This window comes from Garra rufa, chromosome 1, assembly GCF_049309525.1.
Source record: "Garra rufa chromosome 1, GarRuf1.0, whole genome shotgun sequence".
Lineage (NCBI taxonomy): Eukaryota > Metazoa > Chordata > Actinopteri > Cypriniformes > Cyprinidae > Garra > Garra rufa.
Genome location: NC_133361.1, coordinates 36,184,326 through 36,200,533, shown reverse-complemented (window position 1 = coordinate 36,200,533; position 16,208 = coordinate 36,184,326). Strand labels below are relative to the sequence as shown.

The 16,208-nt window shown below is 40.6% G+C and overlaps 1 protein-coding gene across 2 annotated transcripts in view; it reads left to right on the top strand.

The window, feature by feature from the left end:
* LOC141334426 (trinucleotide repeat-containing gene 6A protein-like) overlaps positions 1–16,208 on the top strand; it is a 39,488-nt gene that overhangs the window by 15,098 nt on the left and 8,182 nt on the right. The window contains exons 6-18 of one of the 2 annotated variants that reach the window (XM_073839503.1): positions 1,508–4,081; positions 4,983–5,192; positions 5,356–5,516; positions 5,626–5,703; positions 5,827–5,878; positions 5,985–6,112; positions 7,320–7,451; positions 11,203–11,340; positions 11,440–11,511; positions 11,604–11,808; positions 12,555–12,692; positions 15,438–15,599; positions 15,748–15,888. In XM_073839503.1, the coding sequence (XP_073695604.1) occupies positions 1,508–4,081; positions 4,983–5,192; positions 5,356–5,516; positions 5,626–5,703; positions 5,827–5,878; positions 5,985–6,112; positions 7,320–7,451; positions 11,203–11,340; positions 11,440–11,511; positions 11,604–11,808; positions 12,555–12,692; positions 15,438–15,599; positions 15,748–15,888 (4,191 nt within the window). Of the gene's footprint in view, positions 1–1,507; positions 4,082–4,982; positions 5,193–5,355; positions 5,517–5,625; positions 5,704–5,826; positions 5,879–5,984; positions 6,113–7,319; positions 7,452–11,202; positions 11,341–11,439; positions 11,512–11,603; positions 12,043–12,554; positions 12,693–15,437; positions 15,600–15,747; positions 15,889–16,208 lie in introns of both variants that reach the window. The other variant, XM_073839495.1, reaches the window with a different exon arrangement.

The following is a 16,208-nucleotide window of genomic DNA, read 5'->3' as shown; positions in this document are numbered from 1 at the left end:
TAGTGTCAATAAGTATTTTTGATTCTCTAAATTTAGCCAGTTGCTATACAAAGAAATTTTTCTAAATGTCTTGGCATGGGTAGACTGACTTTACAATTTTTTTCATGCCAAATCTGTGTTTTTCCTTTATGTAAGGCAAGACCAGTAGTGCTGCCAACTGGTACAAAGTTCTCACTAAATTGGTTTAGTCAGAGATTGTACACTTTGCCCATAAAAAAGTACAAGTCTCCTCATAGAGATGGTTCATCCAATAATGAAAAGTCTGTCATTTACTAACACTCTTCATTCAAACCTGTATGACTGACTTTCTTCAGTGGAACATGAAGAAGAAATAAACATCTGTGTTTTTTGTCCATACACTGAGAGTCAGTGGTGACCCAAAGTTGTTTTGGAGACCACATTAGAGACTTGCATTATATGGACAAAATATCCTTTGTGTTCAACAAAAAGTGAGTTAGTTTTGGAATGACGTGATGACAGAATTTCCATTGTTCTATCCCCTTGGAGTCTACAAGTCTTATGTTGGTTGACAACTCTTTTTGTCTCCCCTGGAGAGATGAAATACTATATCGAAATGTAATGTAACTGTAATTTTCCTTTACCTCAGTGACCTTCGACAGAATCTCCCATTTTATTGAGTCACTCTTGAACAAACAGTTTACTTGAGACCAGCAGTGAGACTGTCTGTCTTTCTTTGTCTTCCCATATCTCTTGGTAACACAGCCAAGCTTGGCAAGAGAACAGTGCTCAAGGAAGCTTGGCAGCCATCTTGCAGAAAAATATGAAAGCTAGAGCAGAAAATTTATTTCAAGGAACACAGCAGTTGGGTTATTGTTAGAGTTTAGTGCTGCCACACTTGCCACATCTACATAAAATCAGTGAACTCGCAGAAACGCTTCACACTTAGTGTTGCTGTTAGCAGTCGTCTGTCTTTCCCTCCTCTTCTATCCTGGCATGCAGCATGATCATGCTGCTGCTACAAAATGGTGGCAGATCTACTACTGTTTCAGTCTGGCTTGAGCGAGACACTTCTCAGCAGGACAGAGACAGGGCCTATGGGCAGTTAGCCATTGTCACATAATCCATAAATCGCTAAGTTGTTACAAATTCTGAACAAAGATTACTAAATGTTACTATTTTCAGTATGTTTATGTACAGCATTTGGCTTGTTTTATTTGCACTGGATGTATTACAGTTAGCATTTTTAAAGGGTAAGGGGTTTGTTTTAGTCCCTTTTCGTCTCCTTATTCGTCTCCTTATGCTTAAGCTGTTACACAAACTGTGACGCATACACATCCAAATTGTATTGTCATGATTTTTTTTGTCCACTTGTCTGGATTTAAAATTCCTTTGTGATGCCTTGGTCAAATGTCTAAATTTTCCCAACAAACATCCTTTGGATGGAATCTTATGTTTTCAGTCACTACACTCTTATTTAGTTCAAAAACAGATGTGTTTCCAGATTTTTGCATTTTCAACTGACTTGACCTTTTATTTGCTCTCATAGGTTTGGAACATGCTGGTCTGGAGCCTCAGTATGAAAATTTAACGTGGAGCTCTGGCTCAACTTGCAGCGACTCGAACAGCAACTGGGGAAAAGTTATTGTAGATAAGGGACCCTGGCCCTCCATCACTGGTAGTGACCCAGAGTTAGCCTCAGAATGTATGGATGCTGACTCTGCCTCCAGCTCTGGGTCGGAAAAAAATCTTAGCATGATGGCGCCTGGGAGCACTGGTGGTGACAACAATGGCAATAGACAAGGTTCTCATTTCATGGTTGCAAATGGAAGCAATAATGTGGTTAACGGGAGTGTTAAGGGGCCTTGGGGTGTATCCAATGGCTCGATGCTAAGCACATGTCAAAGCTCCAGCGAGGGCCCCAGCGGCAAGCTGGCAGAAAGCAGCCATGGCAAAATAAATGCATGGGGTACCCAAGGTTCCTCAACCAATGTAGGTATAAATCCAAGCACTTTGAACCCAAATGCCAACCATGGTGCCTGGCCCGTTCTTCAGAACACTGGGCCCAACCCCCATGGGCCTGCGGGGAACGTAAATGGTGGCACCAACACTCAACAAAGCACCATAGGTCAAACACCCAGCATGCAGAGTATCAACTCTAAGATGTCCTGGGGATGCCTGCAGGAAAATATGTCCGAAGCTGAAGTCAATGGTACAAACAAGGTTCCAAGTGGGCAGCCTCAAAACCTTAACACTGAATTTAATGGACCAAATAACACTACTAACACGATGACCTCTAGTTTACCAAACTCTACAGGTTCAATGCAGATGAATGAACAGCCCCCAGGGCACCGAGCTTGGCCTATGAGTACAGGGGGCTCCCTTCAGCTCCCTATTTCTCCAGTCTCTAATGGCACTTCCATTTCTCAACATGGCAACAGTGAGGGAATTAACAGCGGGTCTTGTGGTACAGCATGGGGCGTTCCGCCCGGCACTAATTACTCTGGAGACAAATGTCCCGTCCCTAAAGGCCAAGCTGTGGGCGACACTGTGAATGCAACTCTAATGCAGTCTGGAGCCAACAGCTCCTCTGTGAGTGCTGCTTCTTTAAAGAATAATAATAATAACGGGATGGGCGGTCGTGGAGGAGGCTGGGACTCAGCGCCCGCTACCTCACAAAATATGTCTTGGGGAGCAGGCAACGGTGTGGGCCCAGCTGGGATCCCTCGCCCCTGGGGGAGTGCCTCCTCCTCCTCGTCTTCCTCTTCCTCATCCTCTTCAAACACTGGCACTAAGGTCTCAAACGGGGAGTGGAACACTTTGCCCAGCAACAGTCAGCATTCCAATGATAGCACGAATGGGAGCAGGAAGGGAACAAATGGATGGAAGTCCTTGGAGGACGATGCTCTCGGTATAGGGAGCTCCGGTCAAGCATCGCAAGGCAGCACATGGAACAAGTCCACAGGCAGTGAAGGAAGTGGAGAGAGTTCGGGAGGTCGCAGTGACAGGGATGGGCAACGTGGTGCCAACCGAAGGAGGGGTAATCAGCAGGGCATGATCAATGCAGCTCTCTCTAAAATCGACGTGGACCCCAGGGTGCTGTCCAACACAGGGTGGGGACAAACTCCAGTCCGCCAGAACACTGCGTGGGATGTTTCAAACTCAGAGAAAAAGGCAGGAAATGGACAGACAGGCTGGGGTAGTGCTCCCCCTCAGGCGTCGTCTAACTCAGGTGGTTGGGGAGATGGACCCAGCACCAACAAAAGTAGCGATTCTTCAGTGTCTAGCTGGACTGAACCGAAACCTTCAACTGGCTGGGGAGAAACCAAAGGCCCAGTTGGGCAAAGTGGATGGGAGGATGCCCCTTCTGTTACAATGAACAAGGGCGGTTCCATGTGGAACGGCGCCAAGGATGAGAAGTCCTCCTCTTGGAATAATCCCCCAAAGGCAAAGCAGGGATGGGGTGGAGAGGGATGGGGCGGAGAAGGCCCGAAGGGAAACCATTGGGTAGAGCCCCAGAAGAATGGCTCAGGTGGCTGGGACAGTGACAGTGACCGCTCAGGATCGGGCTGGAGTGAGCCTGGGCGGTGCGGGACAAGCAACACCTGGGGAGGCAGCGGAGGCACCAACACTCCTGACCAGAGTGGTCAGACCACAGGATGGGGAGAGCCACCCAAGACCAACAATCAAAACCAAACCTGGGGCGAGCCAATCAAATCAAGCCACTCCAACTCCACTTGGGGCGACAATACAAAACCGAACAACTCTTCCGAGTGGGGCAAGTCCCAAGAATCCAGCATGGGAACATTCAGGAGTGGTGGGAACACCTATCAGACTGGAGCCCCTAGTCAAAACAAGCCTACAGGATGGCTGGGAGGTCCGATGCCCGCTGCCTCCAAAGAAGAATCATCCACCGGATGGGAAGAGCCATCACCTGAATCCATCAGGCGTAGAATGGAGATTGATGATGGTACTGCAGCATGGGGAGATCCCAACAAATATAAGTACAGCAACGTAAACATGTGGAATAAGAACACTGCTGGAGAGCAGGATGGCATGGCTGTTTCTCAGCCCCCACAAGCCCAAAGCTCCACGGCTCCAAAGGAAAAGAACTGCAGCTCAGGTGGGTGTCTTCCTTTTTGGCAGTGCCTTGGCAATTATTACTCACCCATTATATTTATCTTTAGTCATGCAGTCATCCCTTTGGAATTTCTCTGGATGCGCTTTTTCCTCCCACCCCTTTCCTCTAATACTTCCAGCACTGACAAGCTCTGAACTTACGAGCAAGTGTTTGTGTGCACGCGTCTATATATAAATGTGTTTATGCAGTGCAGAGGAATGTATATACATTGTAGAAGTGCAGCTTTTTTCTATTTTTTTTAATTATGTGCTAAACAAAAAATGTAAAAGGTGCATGTTCAAATAGTGTACTTCATTTGGATTTGGCTGTGGATAAGCTGTGCTCAGGGAAAAATAGGCTTGGGTTACATTATGACCGATGGTGCAGTCATATGGCAGCAACTTGAGCAGCAGGGCACACATGAACGGGGCTATTTTTAAAGGAAGTATTCAGGGCATATGCTGGATGGTGAAAGTGCAAAAACCTTGGTGGTTAAATGAAAACTGATCCATCAGAAGGACTTCAGAGTAAACAAAGCTTACATAAGCATGTTTATGCAAGGGTCGGATTTGGGCCATTGGAAACTTTGCAAGTACAGTCCAATGCCACTCTGGAGTTTATTTATAAATATCAGTTACATTGTCTTTAATAGATTTCAGTTTTAAAACGTGTTTAATATTTAGTTTAGATGCAATGTAGTTGTTGCATAGTTATTTTCCGTGTAGCTTATACCTTACACTTTGATTCTTGTTTGCTCTGACAGATTTCAGTTTGTTTGCAACATAGTAATATACATTCTTTTAATTGTTGCATGTGCACCTTTTTATGCAGAACGATATAACATTTTGTATACTGGTCTTTAATCATTAGTATTTTTTTTTTTTTTTTTGCTGTCTGATCACAGGGTGGGGAGAGCCATATGGTGGGCCACAAAAAATGGAGTCCTCTACCTGGGGTGAGCATGTTGCTCCACCTGTCAGTGTGGACAATGGCACGTCTGCTTGGGGAAAGCCTGTTGATACAGGTTCCAGCTGGGAAGAGCAGAGGAGGGAAAACTCAGGAGGCAGTGGCTGGGGCAACGCTGCTATAGGACAGCAGCCTCAGCACAAGTCTGGTACGTCCCATCTCCAATCAAAGCACTTACTTATTCTTGTTTTGTTTGGCTTCTCCAGTGTAAGTATCAGGTGGGAAAATGTTCAGTGATTTTTTTTTTTTTTTTTCCCCCTCTCCATTTTAAATGTTGTTGTTTTTTTTTGTTTTGTTTTTTTTTTTTTTAGGATCCAAACCTATGCAAGATAACTGGGGTGGAGAGGAGATGTCTATGACAGGGCACTCCAACTGGGAGGAGGAAGATGTGGTAGAGATAGGCATATGGAACAACAATTCATCACAAGAAATGAACCAAACTGGAAACTGGTCCAAGAAAATGCCTCCAAAAGTAATAATGAAGTCCTCGTTTAATCTGGCAGAACTGCTTAATGTATCATTTACCTGAATTTACTTGTTGCGAGAACAAAATTATTTACATTATTTGTTTTTTCTATTAGCTAAACAAAGGACCCAACAAGCAAGATGATTCTCCTTGGATGAATCAGTTTGTGAAACAGTTCAACAACATGTACCCTGTAAGGATCAAGTCTGATTGCTATACTTTTCCATGAAACTTGCTTATACTAATTATGTGTCTCAAATCCTTTATGTACCAGTATGTTATTAGATATTATGTTGACACTTCTGTTATTTTACAGAGGGATTCTGCTGAAGATTCCCTGAAGAGCAATAAGATGGATATGTCTGGAGGTAGGTCGCATTCACATGCTCCTCCAATGCTGATACTGAGTAATGTTTGTTGCAGTAGTAGCATGATTTTGTAAAATCTATCTTCTAAAATTCTCATCTGCTGCAGGAATGACAGACAAGCGCATCGATGTTGACAAGCACGTTCTTAATATGGGAGAATACGGGAAAAATCCAGCTTCGCGCCACCAGATCCACAAGGACTCTCCTATGGACCGTAATCCCTATATGGATAAGGTCAGTTATTTCCTTTTCTGCTGTAATAGTATTGGAGCCTTCACTTTGACCATTCTTGTACTCCTGCTTGTTAGGTACTTTAGCACCCTCTATGGGACGAGAAAGCAACTTAAAGACCCCATGATATCAAAATCGAATGGTTATGGCTTCAAAACCAGTGGATCTCAACCTTTTTTACTCCATCCCCCATTTTAATTGGATTAAAATGAGTAAATAATTTTTCTAATAAAAGTAAATATCAGTATTTCTGAAGATAATAAAAAAAGAACAGTTACGGGGGTGAATTTAAATTGGTTTAGCTTAAAGGTATAGTTCACCCCAAAATTTAAATTGTCATTAATTACTCACCCTCATGTTTTTTCCAAAACATGTTAGACCTTTGTTCATCTTTTGAACAAAAGTTAAGAGATTTATGATGAAGTCTGAGAACTTTCTGACCCTGACGGCAGTGTAACTATTACCCAGAAAGGTAGTAAGAACATTGTTAAAGTAGTCCATGTGACCATGTGGTTCAACCGTAATTTTAAAAAGCTATGAGAATACTTTTTGTGCGCAAAGAAAACATAACTAAAACTACTATTCGATTCTTCCATGTCACACGGCCATTATTTAGAATAAACGGACAAGACATTTGATATGTCCTAGCCCAAGCTTCCTGTTTTATTAGGAATGTTACAGTTGATTTCATGGTGTATTTAGAATCAGCTCTTTCAATAGTCTTAGTCCTTATTCCAATTTAACCCTAACTAATCCCTCCCTAATTTAAAATTTAAGAATCTCTTCATTTCCTAAAACATGCCAAAGAGGATGCTAACATAGCCTTTCTTTCTCCTTTTCTGTGGCTGTTGTGTGTCTTTCTCTGGTGGCCTGGTGTTCCTTCTGGTCTTTGTCCAATTCCTCTCTGCTGTTGCGCTCTGCGTCCTGCTCCTCACTGCTTGGCCTGTGATTGTGCTTCAGCTTTCACTGCCTGTGTATGATAGCTCTGTAGCAGAGGAGTCGCAAAACTCACAGATCACTTCCATGCAGAATATCAGCTTTTCCCCTACAAATAACGCACTGCCAAACCAGTGCAGCTTGCCTCACCATCCAAACTCTGCCTCTGTTAGGCAGGTGAGTTAGTGCATGCTGCTTCCTGTGTGCTGAAGCTGTGAATGCGCTGGATTGCCAGGATGCTCATTTACATGCGGGGTGTCTTGCTTCTTTGCAGAATGTAAACATGTACGGTGTCAGTAATGCAGCAGCACAAGGCCGGAACGCCCAGCAGCCTCCAGCACAACCTATGAACTCCGCTCAGCCCAGTCTACGCAACCAAGTGCCTCCTCCACTACTTCCCTCTCAGGTAATGTTACTTGGGTTTTTAAATCCCACCTTACTTTAAGATGAACATGTGTGATGTACAGGGTTCCCACTAGGGTTGGATCGATAGACGATGCCATCGTCCATGGCCGATAGACATCACGATGCTGAGCCGGCATCGCGATCCTCCGCCCCGCCCCCGCCGCAGCAGCAGCAACCCGCTTGCAAAAAACACACACATAATCACACTATATAGCCAAATGAAATGCATGCTTTCAATTTCCGCATCTTTATTTTATTATTATTATTATTATTATGAGGAAATGATAACAAGGAAGTTGTATGGAATACAATACAAATTACAGTGAACTCCAAACGAATTACACAAACTAGTTCGTTTACATTAATAAATGAGGCATACAAAAACAGCAGAAAAAAACTAAATAATTTTAATTAAATTAGATTAAATAAACTACACCAAATATGCCCTTTTCATGGTTTTATCATAACAAACAGAGCTTGGAACAAAAAACAAGAGAATATATTTTTTTCCATCGAAATACGAACGTACAATACAAAGCCTAGTATACATTATAAATAACAGATAATCAATCAAATACATTGGGAATATGGAAACACTTGGATTTGTGCCGAATTACAGAGGTACGTGAGCCAGTGATGCGCGGGTTGATCCAAAATGAGCGGGTGCCTGTGGTCACCCGTGGTTAGGCCTACGAGTCATCCAAAAATATTTTTAATGATATTCGGGTCGCGGTCGGTCGGGTTGTTTGAAATAAAGATGCCAATTAAACCTTTGTAATTTATATAGTAGGCTACTAGACCATTTTCTATGAAATACTTAGACCTACACTTTATTGGCTGAATAATATTTACCTTTTGAATGTTGAGCGTTATTAACTGTTGAATAAATGCTGAGGCGGGACAAAATTCCCGATTTCCCAACACGTTGAACTGAGCAATGCCATTGTACTATTTTAATAGGCTACTTTTAAAGGCATATAGCTCAGTAATGTCAGTTTTATGTATTTTCTGAGAGGGGGTGGGATTTTTGTTGGGAAAGTCGGGGGAGAGACGCACACTTCGATTAGACTGGATAAACACATGCAGCATCCTAATTGTTAAGAAAATGGTATTCCTAATAAATGTCTCGAATATTTTGATTATGTCCAATGCTTCTCTTTCTTTTTGGAATTATTAGACACATTTCACTATGTCTTTTCAAATGCCTAGGTCTGTTTAATTTCCTTAATTATACAATTTCTAGCACTATTTTAAACGTTTATTCAAGCAATAATATATAAATTATCTCATGTATATGCTTGTTTAAAACCAGGGATTAAAAACAAATTCCAAGTAAAAACGGTATTTTTCTTTACATTTCCAGAGAGCGAAACGAACGAAATTAAACATTACTTAAATTCAAGGCACTATAATTTCCTTATTCATTTGATACAACTATTATAGCTATACAATTAATATAGGCTATATAAAATAATATTATTTTGTCATATTCGTGATTCCTGAATTTATATATGAAAACTTTGTTTTGAAGTGCATTCGTTATGTTTGTATAAGAAATTTTTTTTAACCTAGCCTATTAAGTTGATTTAATATTCTTGATCATTTTTAGAAGTTAAAAGTTAAGAAAAAAGTAATTAGCTTGTAGTCTATATATTTAGGGCTATAGGCTAATCTTTTTCTTAACTTTTATTACACTGTAGATCGAAATAAAATGATTCTTGATCATATTTAACATCGGAGAATCACTGACATAATTTAGAGTACTTCGAAAACGAAACTACTTAAAACTGTATAAAGGAAAGACAAAATAAATCACAACAAGAACAATCTGTATTCTTCTTGTAATCAAGAACATTTCTTTTGACAAAATTACCTAATTAATGCCGAATGATGTTTGACAGTGAACGCATCTCCACCGCATATAATCGCTGGTGTCAGTCGCCAATATTAAACATGCGGGTCAGGAAGCGGGTCGGGTACAATATTTTCTTTATTTTTTGCGGTCCGAGTTGCGGGCGGGTTAGTTGAAAACGTCGGTCGGGTTCGGGTTGTTTATACATTGACCCGCGCATCACTGACGTGAGCCCAACGCCTGGTAATTTTAGTTTCGTGTTTTGGTTTCTAAACTTGGTTTCATTCTGAATACCGTTACATTTTAAATGATTCGTTTTGGAGTCAGGGTAACTAGCTTATAGCTATGTTTATAGTGTTTATAATTTTAATGCATAAAAATATTTAGCTTGATTTGGTATTATTTCTGATATTACACTTTCTCTCTAAACATTCCGCTGCTCATTAAATGCGTTTGGAGAGAGTAAGGCCGAGTTCAGACTGCATGATTTCAGCCCCGATTTTGACTCGCCGACAGGTTTTGAGAAATCGCTGACAAATGCCTGAAATCACAGGCAAATCGGTGCTCGTTCACGTGAGTGACAATCACACAGTGTGAACTATCAAAGACGTGATCTGAGAGAATCGCTGACGTGTCGCCGACACCCGTGAGATATTTGGCATGCTAAATATCTGGACCTGTCGGCGATTCAAAATCATGGCGTGTGAAAGGTGATCTGACTGAAAATCACATCGGCGATTACCTACAGCCAATGAGACAGCAACATCCAGGCCAGTGGGAAGTTGGGGGAGGAGTTACGAAGGTATTAGACCACAATATCAACAAGAATAGCTTCGGCTTCTTTTCTTTTCGCTGCAAATGAGTGCACATGCAATTTGTATGACAAGCTTCTTGCGGGCTACCATGTTTTTTTATAGTAATCCCAGTCTCACGTGAGAACTTGCACGCCTGACCTCGCGTTGTTTCCATGTCACTTCTTGCGTGTGTTTGGTTGTGAGACGTAGTTTGCGGACCGGGACAAAGTTGTCGGCGATTCTTCCTATTGTAAAGTCATGCAGTGTGAAACCCCCTGTCGCCGATCCATCGTGCAGTGTGAACACAGCAGCGACGGAATGCTACCCCAGATAGTCATGCAGTGTGAAAACATCTGTGACGCGATTGCTTTGAAAATCGTGCAGACTGAACTCGGCATAAGCAGTAAGCAATCAATGAGAGCGATTTTGAACTTAAAGCTTTAAAAATCCTTTTCAAATTAAGCACTGGTGGAAACAGTAGGCTACAATTAATTAATTCGCCCAACCCTAGTTCCCACAGCCCTGGAAGTATCAAGGGAGTTTCAAAAGTGTGATTTCAGGCCTGGAAATGAATTAAAAAGTGACTCTAAATCTAAATTTGATTTGTGTGTTAAAATGTAGTTTTACAACTCCAGTGGCCTTAGAACTAGTCTTACAAGTTAGTCATGAATTTTTTTAATGTAAGTTACAGAAAAAGTAGATTGGCCTAATTTGAACCTAAAAAGACTGATTACCCCTTGGCTAATTGTTGGTTGGTCAAACTAGTTTTTAACTAGGTCTTAATATAGTGGCTAAGCTTCTGCAACTGGTCACAAATTTGCTTTGCCTTTTTGTAGGGCTTCACAATTTGCACCACAATTTTGTGATTTTTATATATAAATATGATCAATAATAATAAAGGGTTGGCTTGCGGACCTTTACGATCCTTATACCTTTACGATATTAATTAAAATAAATATTCTCAATCCAGCTACCATAGACAGGATACATTTAAATGTGTAGACCAGATATGGAAACCATGTACCTCTTTATTTTGATTAATTGATTATATTTATGAACTTTTCATAAAAAGGTTTATAACAAATGTGTACTTTCTCTTTTCCCAGGTTCCACCACCCCTGTTGAAGTACTCTCCCAATAATGGAGGTCTGAACCCTCTGTTTGGCCCCCAGCAGGTGGCTATGCTGAACCAGCTGTCCCAGCTCAACCAACTGTCTCAGCTTTCTCAGATTAATCAGTTACAGGTATTGATCTTGCTGCAAGCAACAGGCTAGAAGATAATTGACTGAAAAAGTTCACTCATTCCCTGTGATGCTTACATTTTGTTCTCCCTCCCGACCCAGCGTCTCCTTTTGCAGCAAAAAGCGCAAAGCCAGAGGCCCATGCCTGTTAACAGCCGCCAGCAACAGGAACAGGTTTGTGATCTCTTAGACCTATTTACATGTTCCGTTTCCTTCTATTTCTTGGCTCGTTTGACGTGACGTTTTTCATTTGTGATGATGTGTAGGGTCGTGGTCTGGGCTCGTCCCAGCAGATGATCCAGCCTTCCCGCCATCTCGATCCCTCCCTGATGAAGCAGCAGACTTCCCCTCAGCCACCCTCGTTGCACCAGCCCAGCCTCAAGTCCTATATGGAGAACTTCATGCCCCCCAATGCCTCTGACCTTCAGAAAGAACAAAGTTCCATGAGCTCGTTCAGTAATTTCCCTTTAGGTGGGTGTCCTCCCCATCTTAATGTAGGCCAGAGTGACTCTTTGTTGCACCAAGCTGCCAAGCCCAACACGATGTTTGCCTCTGACATGTCAGGCTATCAGCCAGCTGGCATTAGTCAAAGTCATAGCCTCCTAGCCCCACCTCTGAGCAATGGCCACATGGTGCCAGGCTCTCCCATCAACCCTCGGGTAGGAAAGAACTTCTGTCCTGACAGCAGCTCTCTGCCAGCAAGAGGTGAATACAGTCTATTTTGTTGTCCCCAGTTAAATTTCCTCTTGCATTTTCTATTTGAGGGAAAAGAAAACCGTGCTATGTTTCGAAACCTTTTGAGTTCAGACCCTTATTATTTGATTGGAAATCCAATGTTTGGCTGGCATACGTATGGTGCTTCTACTTATAATTTCTGCCGCTTGACAATAATAAGGTTGATTTTCTTTGTGCTTGTCTTCCCTTCCATATGTTTTCCCATGTTTTATTGTGCACTTGGTAATTTTTCGTTGTTGCAACTGGCATAGTGGCATGAACATTGTTATGCAAAAGCATTGACTTTACTGATGCAGTCTCCAGAATTAATGATTATGAAGTGCTCTTTATCAAAATTAATGAGAAAAAAAACTGCTAAGTGCACTTTTTGTTGTTGCTGCTGTTGATGTTAATTCCTGGATACCACAAATGCTGTTAACCTCATTTTCGGGCTGAATGTATTTCTTGTTTTTTAACTTTTTTTTTTTTTTGTATTTCTCTAGGTTTGAACTCAAACTTGAATGTAAACAACCTCGACATTGGAAGTGTTGGTTTTAAGGAGCCACAGTCCCGTCTGAAGAAGTGGACTGCCATGGACATTTCCGTTAACTCGCCACTTGATCAAAACCCCAGCAAATCTGGTGGGTTTCCCCATTTTTGTTTCTTTTTTGTAATCAGTTTTAGGACTGCACAGTTAATCTTAAATAATTATTACAACAGCTGTGATTTAATTGTTAAAGTTTATTTATTTGTTTGTTTGTTGAGAGTGTAGAGTTTTGACTGTTTAGCATTGAAATTCTCATGTGTAAAATGGCAGTAAATTGAGTTTTGGATTTGTAGATAAAGAATGCCATGCAGTTGACCTACACAAATGAATACAATGATGATTATGATATATTTTATTTGAGTGTCAAACACCTTAATTGGTGCCCAGCCATCATGGGCTTATTAGACACTTTGACAGATTATATACAATAGCCACGTGGCAGAATACAAAGCAAAGCACAACATATGGGCACATACAAAAAAAATTTGTCAAGTGGGATACAAAATACTTTGCCGCAGACACCAGGCCTTTTCCACAAATTTTGCAAAAGCAAAAAACATTATTTTCAAACAACCAACACAGCATTTCAGCTTCATATTTCCAAAATAAATCAAGATTTTTCAACTGAATCGATTCAAAAAGATAATACCTTAGATCGCTGTATAAAGGACAATGAAAAATAAAATGAAATTCATCCTCCACAACCTGGAGATCACAAAATTCACACAAACGTAAATGTTCAGGTATACCTTTAAATCGACCAACTTCTACTGCCAGAGGCAAGGTACCGGTTCTTAGCTGAGCACAGAGGCACCTCTGCCTTTAAATTAAACAAAATATAAGGTTCTGTAACGTAATCACTTTTAAACTGAACATAATTTCTAAGCTTTGGCTTCCTCCAAATCTCCTGCTTCCATTGATCTTTATATTTTGTAACTAATCCCTGTCTGACATCATTTATATTACATTGCAGGTTATTCCGAAGCATTATATGCATGTCAGAAGCAGACAATATTATTGAAACCTCTCTAAACCAGGGGTGATGGTTTGTTCTGTCCCAATTAAAAATTTTCCTAGTTAACCTTTCCTCAGGCAGACTGACAAGACGGTTCCACAATCGCACCATTTCACATCTTTGTTTTATTATACAAGGATCCCAACCTGCATCCCCTTCAACAGCTACCTTTCCAAAAACTTTCCTGAACCGAGTTCATCTCCACTTTGACGATCCCTGGTCGGTCTCCATGCGCCGGCAGCTGCTCCACTTCCACGGGGCAGCGCACAGTATCACATCCAAGGCCGACATTCAGCAAATCCTTCACTTTGGCCATTAAATCCTCTCCTTCTGATTGAGGGAGCCCCACAACTATCAGGGAGACATCTGGATCAAAACTCTTCTTTTTCGGATATTTTCTGCTCCATCTTTTCCATCCGTGCACACACAATTCCCACCTCAATGTCCAGATTTGCCTTCATGTCTTTAGAGGCCTTTTCAATCTCTTTCCGCACAATATCCTGATTTTCCAACATCATCCTCTCCATCAATCCACGCAACTTATCAACACTAGAATTTAGTTGTTTTTCCATGCTATCAATTCTAGAGTTGACTTGCTTTTCCATGTCGCTCAGCATACGGTCCGGTCTTGAGTTAATCACTTTCAGTTCTTTCATTACCGCAGTATTGCTGCTGCAACACTCGCTCTCATTCTTATTTTTGGAACTTCGCAAAGTCCCTTGTTTCTCGTGATCCCCCATAATTTAGTCCAAAATATAGCACTTCGTTACACAGTTTGAGGATATAAACTTTACCAACCTAATAAGGGTCAGTCGTAGCTGATAAATCACGGTCTTTGTAAATGTTTGTCTAAAAGTTAGACATCAACACGCATCACGCTCACGCGGCCATCAACCGGGATAATAATCACCAATACTTTTTTGTCATAATTGTGCAGCCCTAATTTTATCTTAACAAAAAAGCTTTTCATACTCTGCCAGTTCAAAGTTGTTGATCAGTAAGATTAATATTTCTTCTGCTCACCAAATGGCATTTATTTGATCCAAAATGCAGCAAAAGTGGTAATATTGTGAAATATTTTTACTATTTAAAATAACTGCTTTCTATTTCAATATATTTTAATGTAATTTATTCCTGTGATCAAAGCTACATTTTCAGTATCATTACTCTTCAGTGTCTCATGATCCTTCAGAAATCCTTGTAATATGCTGATTTGCTGCTCTAGAAACATTATTATCATCAATATTTAAAACGGTTAAGTCATTTTTTTCAGGATTCTTTGATGAAAAGGAAGATCCAAAGATCAGCATTTATCTGAAATAATAAGCTTTTGTTGCATCATAAACTATACCATTCAAAAGCTTGGAGTTTTGTTTTTGAAATTATAGAAATAATTTTATTTAGCAAGGATGCTGTTCAATTGATCAAAAGTGATGATAGAGGCAGTTATAATATTACAAAAGATTTTGATTATGCTGTTCTGAACTTTCTATTCATCAAAAAACCTGAAAAAATCTACTCTGCTGTTTTCATTAATAATAATGTTTTTTTGAGCTGCAAATAAAAATATTAGAATGATTTCTGAAGGATCGTGTGACTGAAGTAATGATGCTAAAAATTCAGCTTTTTATGAATGAATTTTATTTTGAAATGCATTCAAATAGAAAAGTTCTTTTTAATGGTAAAATTTGTACTGTTTTTGCTGTACTTTGGATCAAATACATGCAGGCTTGGTGAGCAGAAAAGATTGCAAAAAACTTTGACAGGTAATGTTTGCTGTTTTGAAAATGTGCGAAAAGTCTGATGGATATGATTTTACTCTAGGTGCTATAACATCTGGCCTGAGGCTTGAAGACTCACCCTTTGGTCCATATGACTTCATCAATGCCAGTAACGCTCCCATTAGTCCTCCTGGCTCTGTGGGAGATGGCTGGCCCAGCCGTGCCAAATCACCTCATGGTTCCACCAATGTCAACTGGCCACCAGGTTCGGACACATTTGCTTCATAAATGCTTTACTTGTTCCAATCAAATCTTGCATTGAAACAAAATATTACAGAGAAGCTCAGATGGTTGAATATGGTGCTGTGCCATTGTAGCGTAATTGAACTAACCAAGTCATGTTTGTTTGGCAGAGTTCCGTCCTGGTGAGCCCTGGAAAGGATATCCAAACATTGATCCTGAAACTGACCCATTTGTCACTCCTGGCAGTGTGATTAATAATCTCTCCATTAATACAGTCCGGGATGTTGATCACCTCAGGGACAGGAACAATGGTAAGCAATCTTTTAAACCAGCTAAATCTGTATACACTGCCGTTCAAACGTTTGGGGTCAGTAAGATGTTTTCAATATTGATTACTTTTTGGACAAAATCAGCATATTAGTATGATTTCTGAAGGATTGTTTGACACTGAAGACTGGAGTAATGGCTGCTTAAAATTGAGCTTTGCCATCACAAAAATAAATTACCTTATAAAATATATTAAAATAGACAAGTTACATTTAAATTGTAATACATTTTCATAATATTACTATTTGTACTGTGTCTGATTAAATGCAGACGACTTTCAAAAACATTACAAAAACTCTGTAGT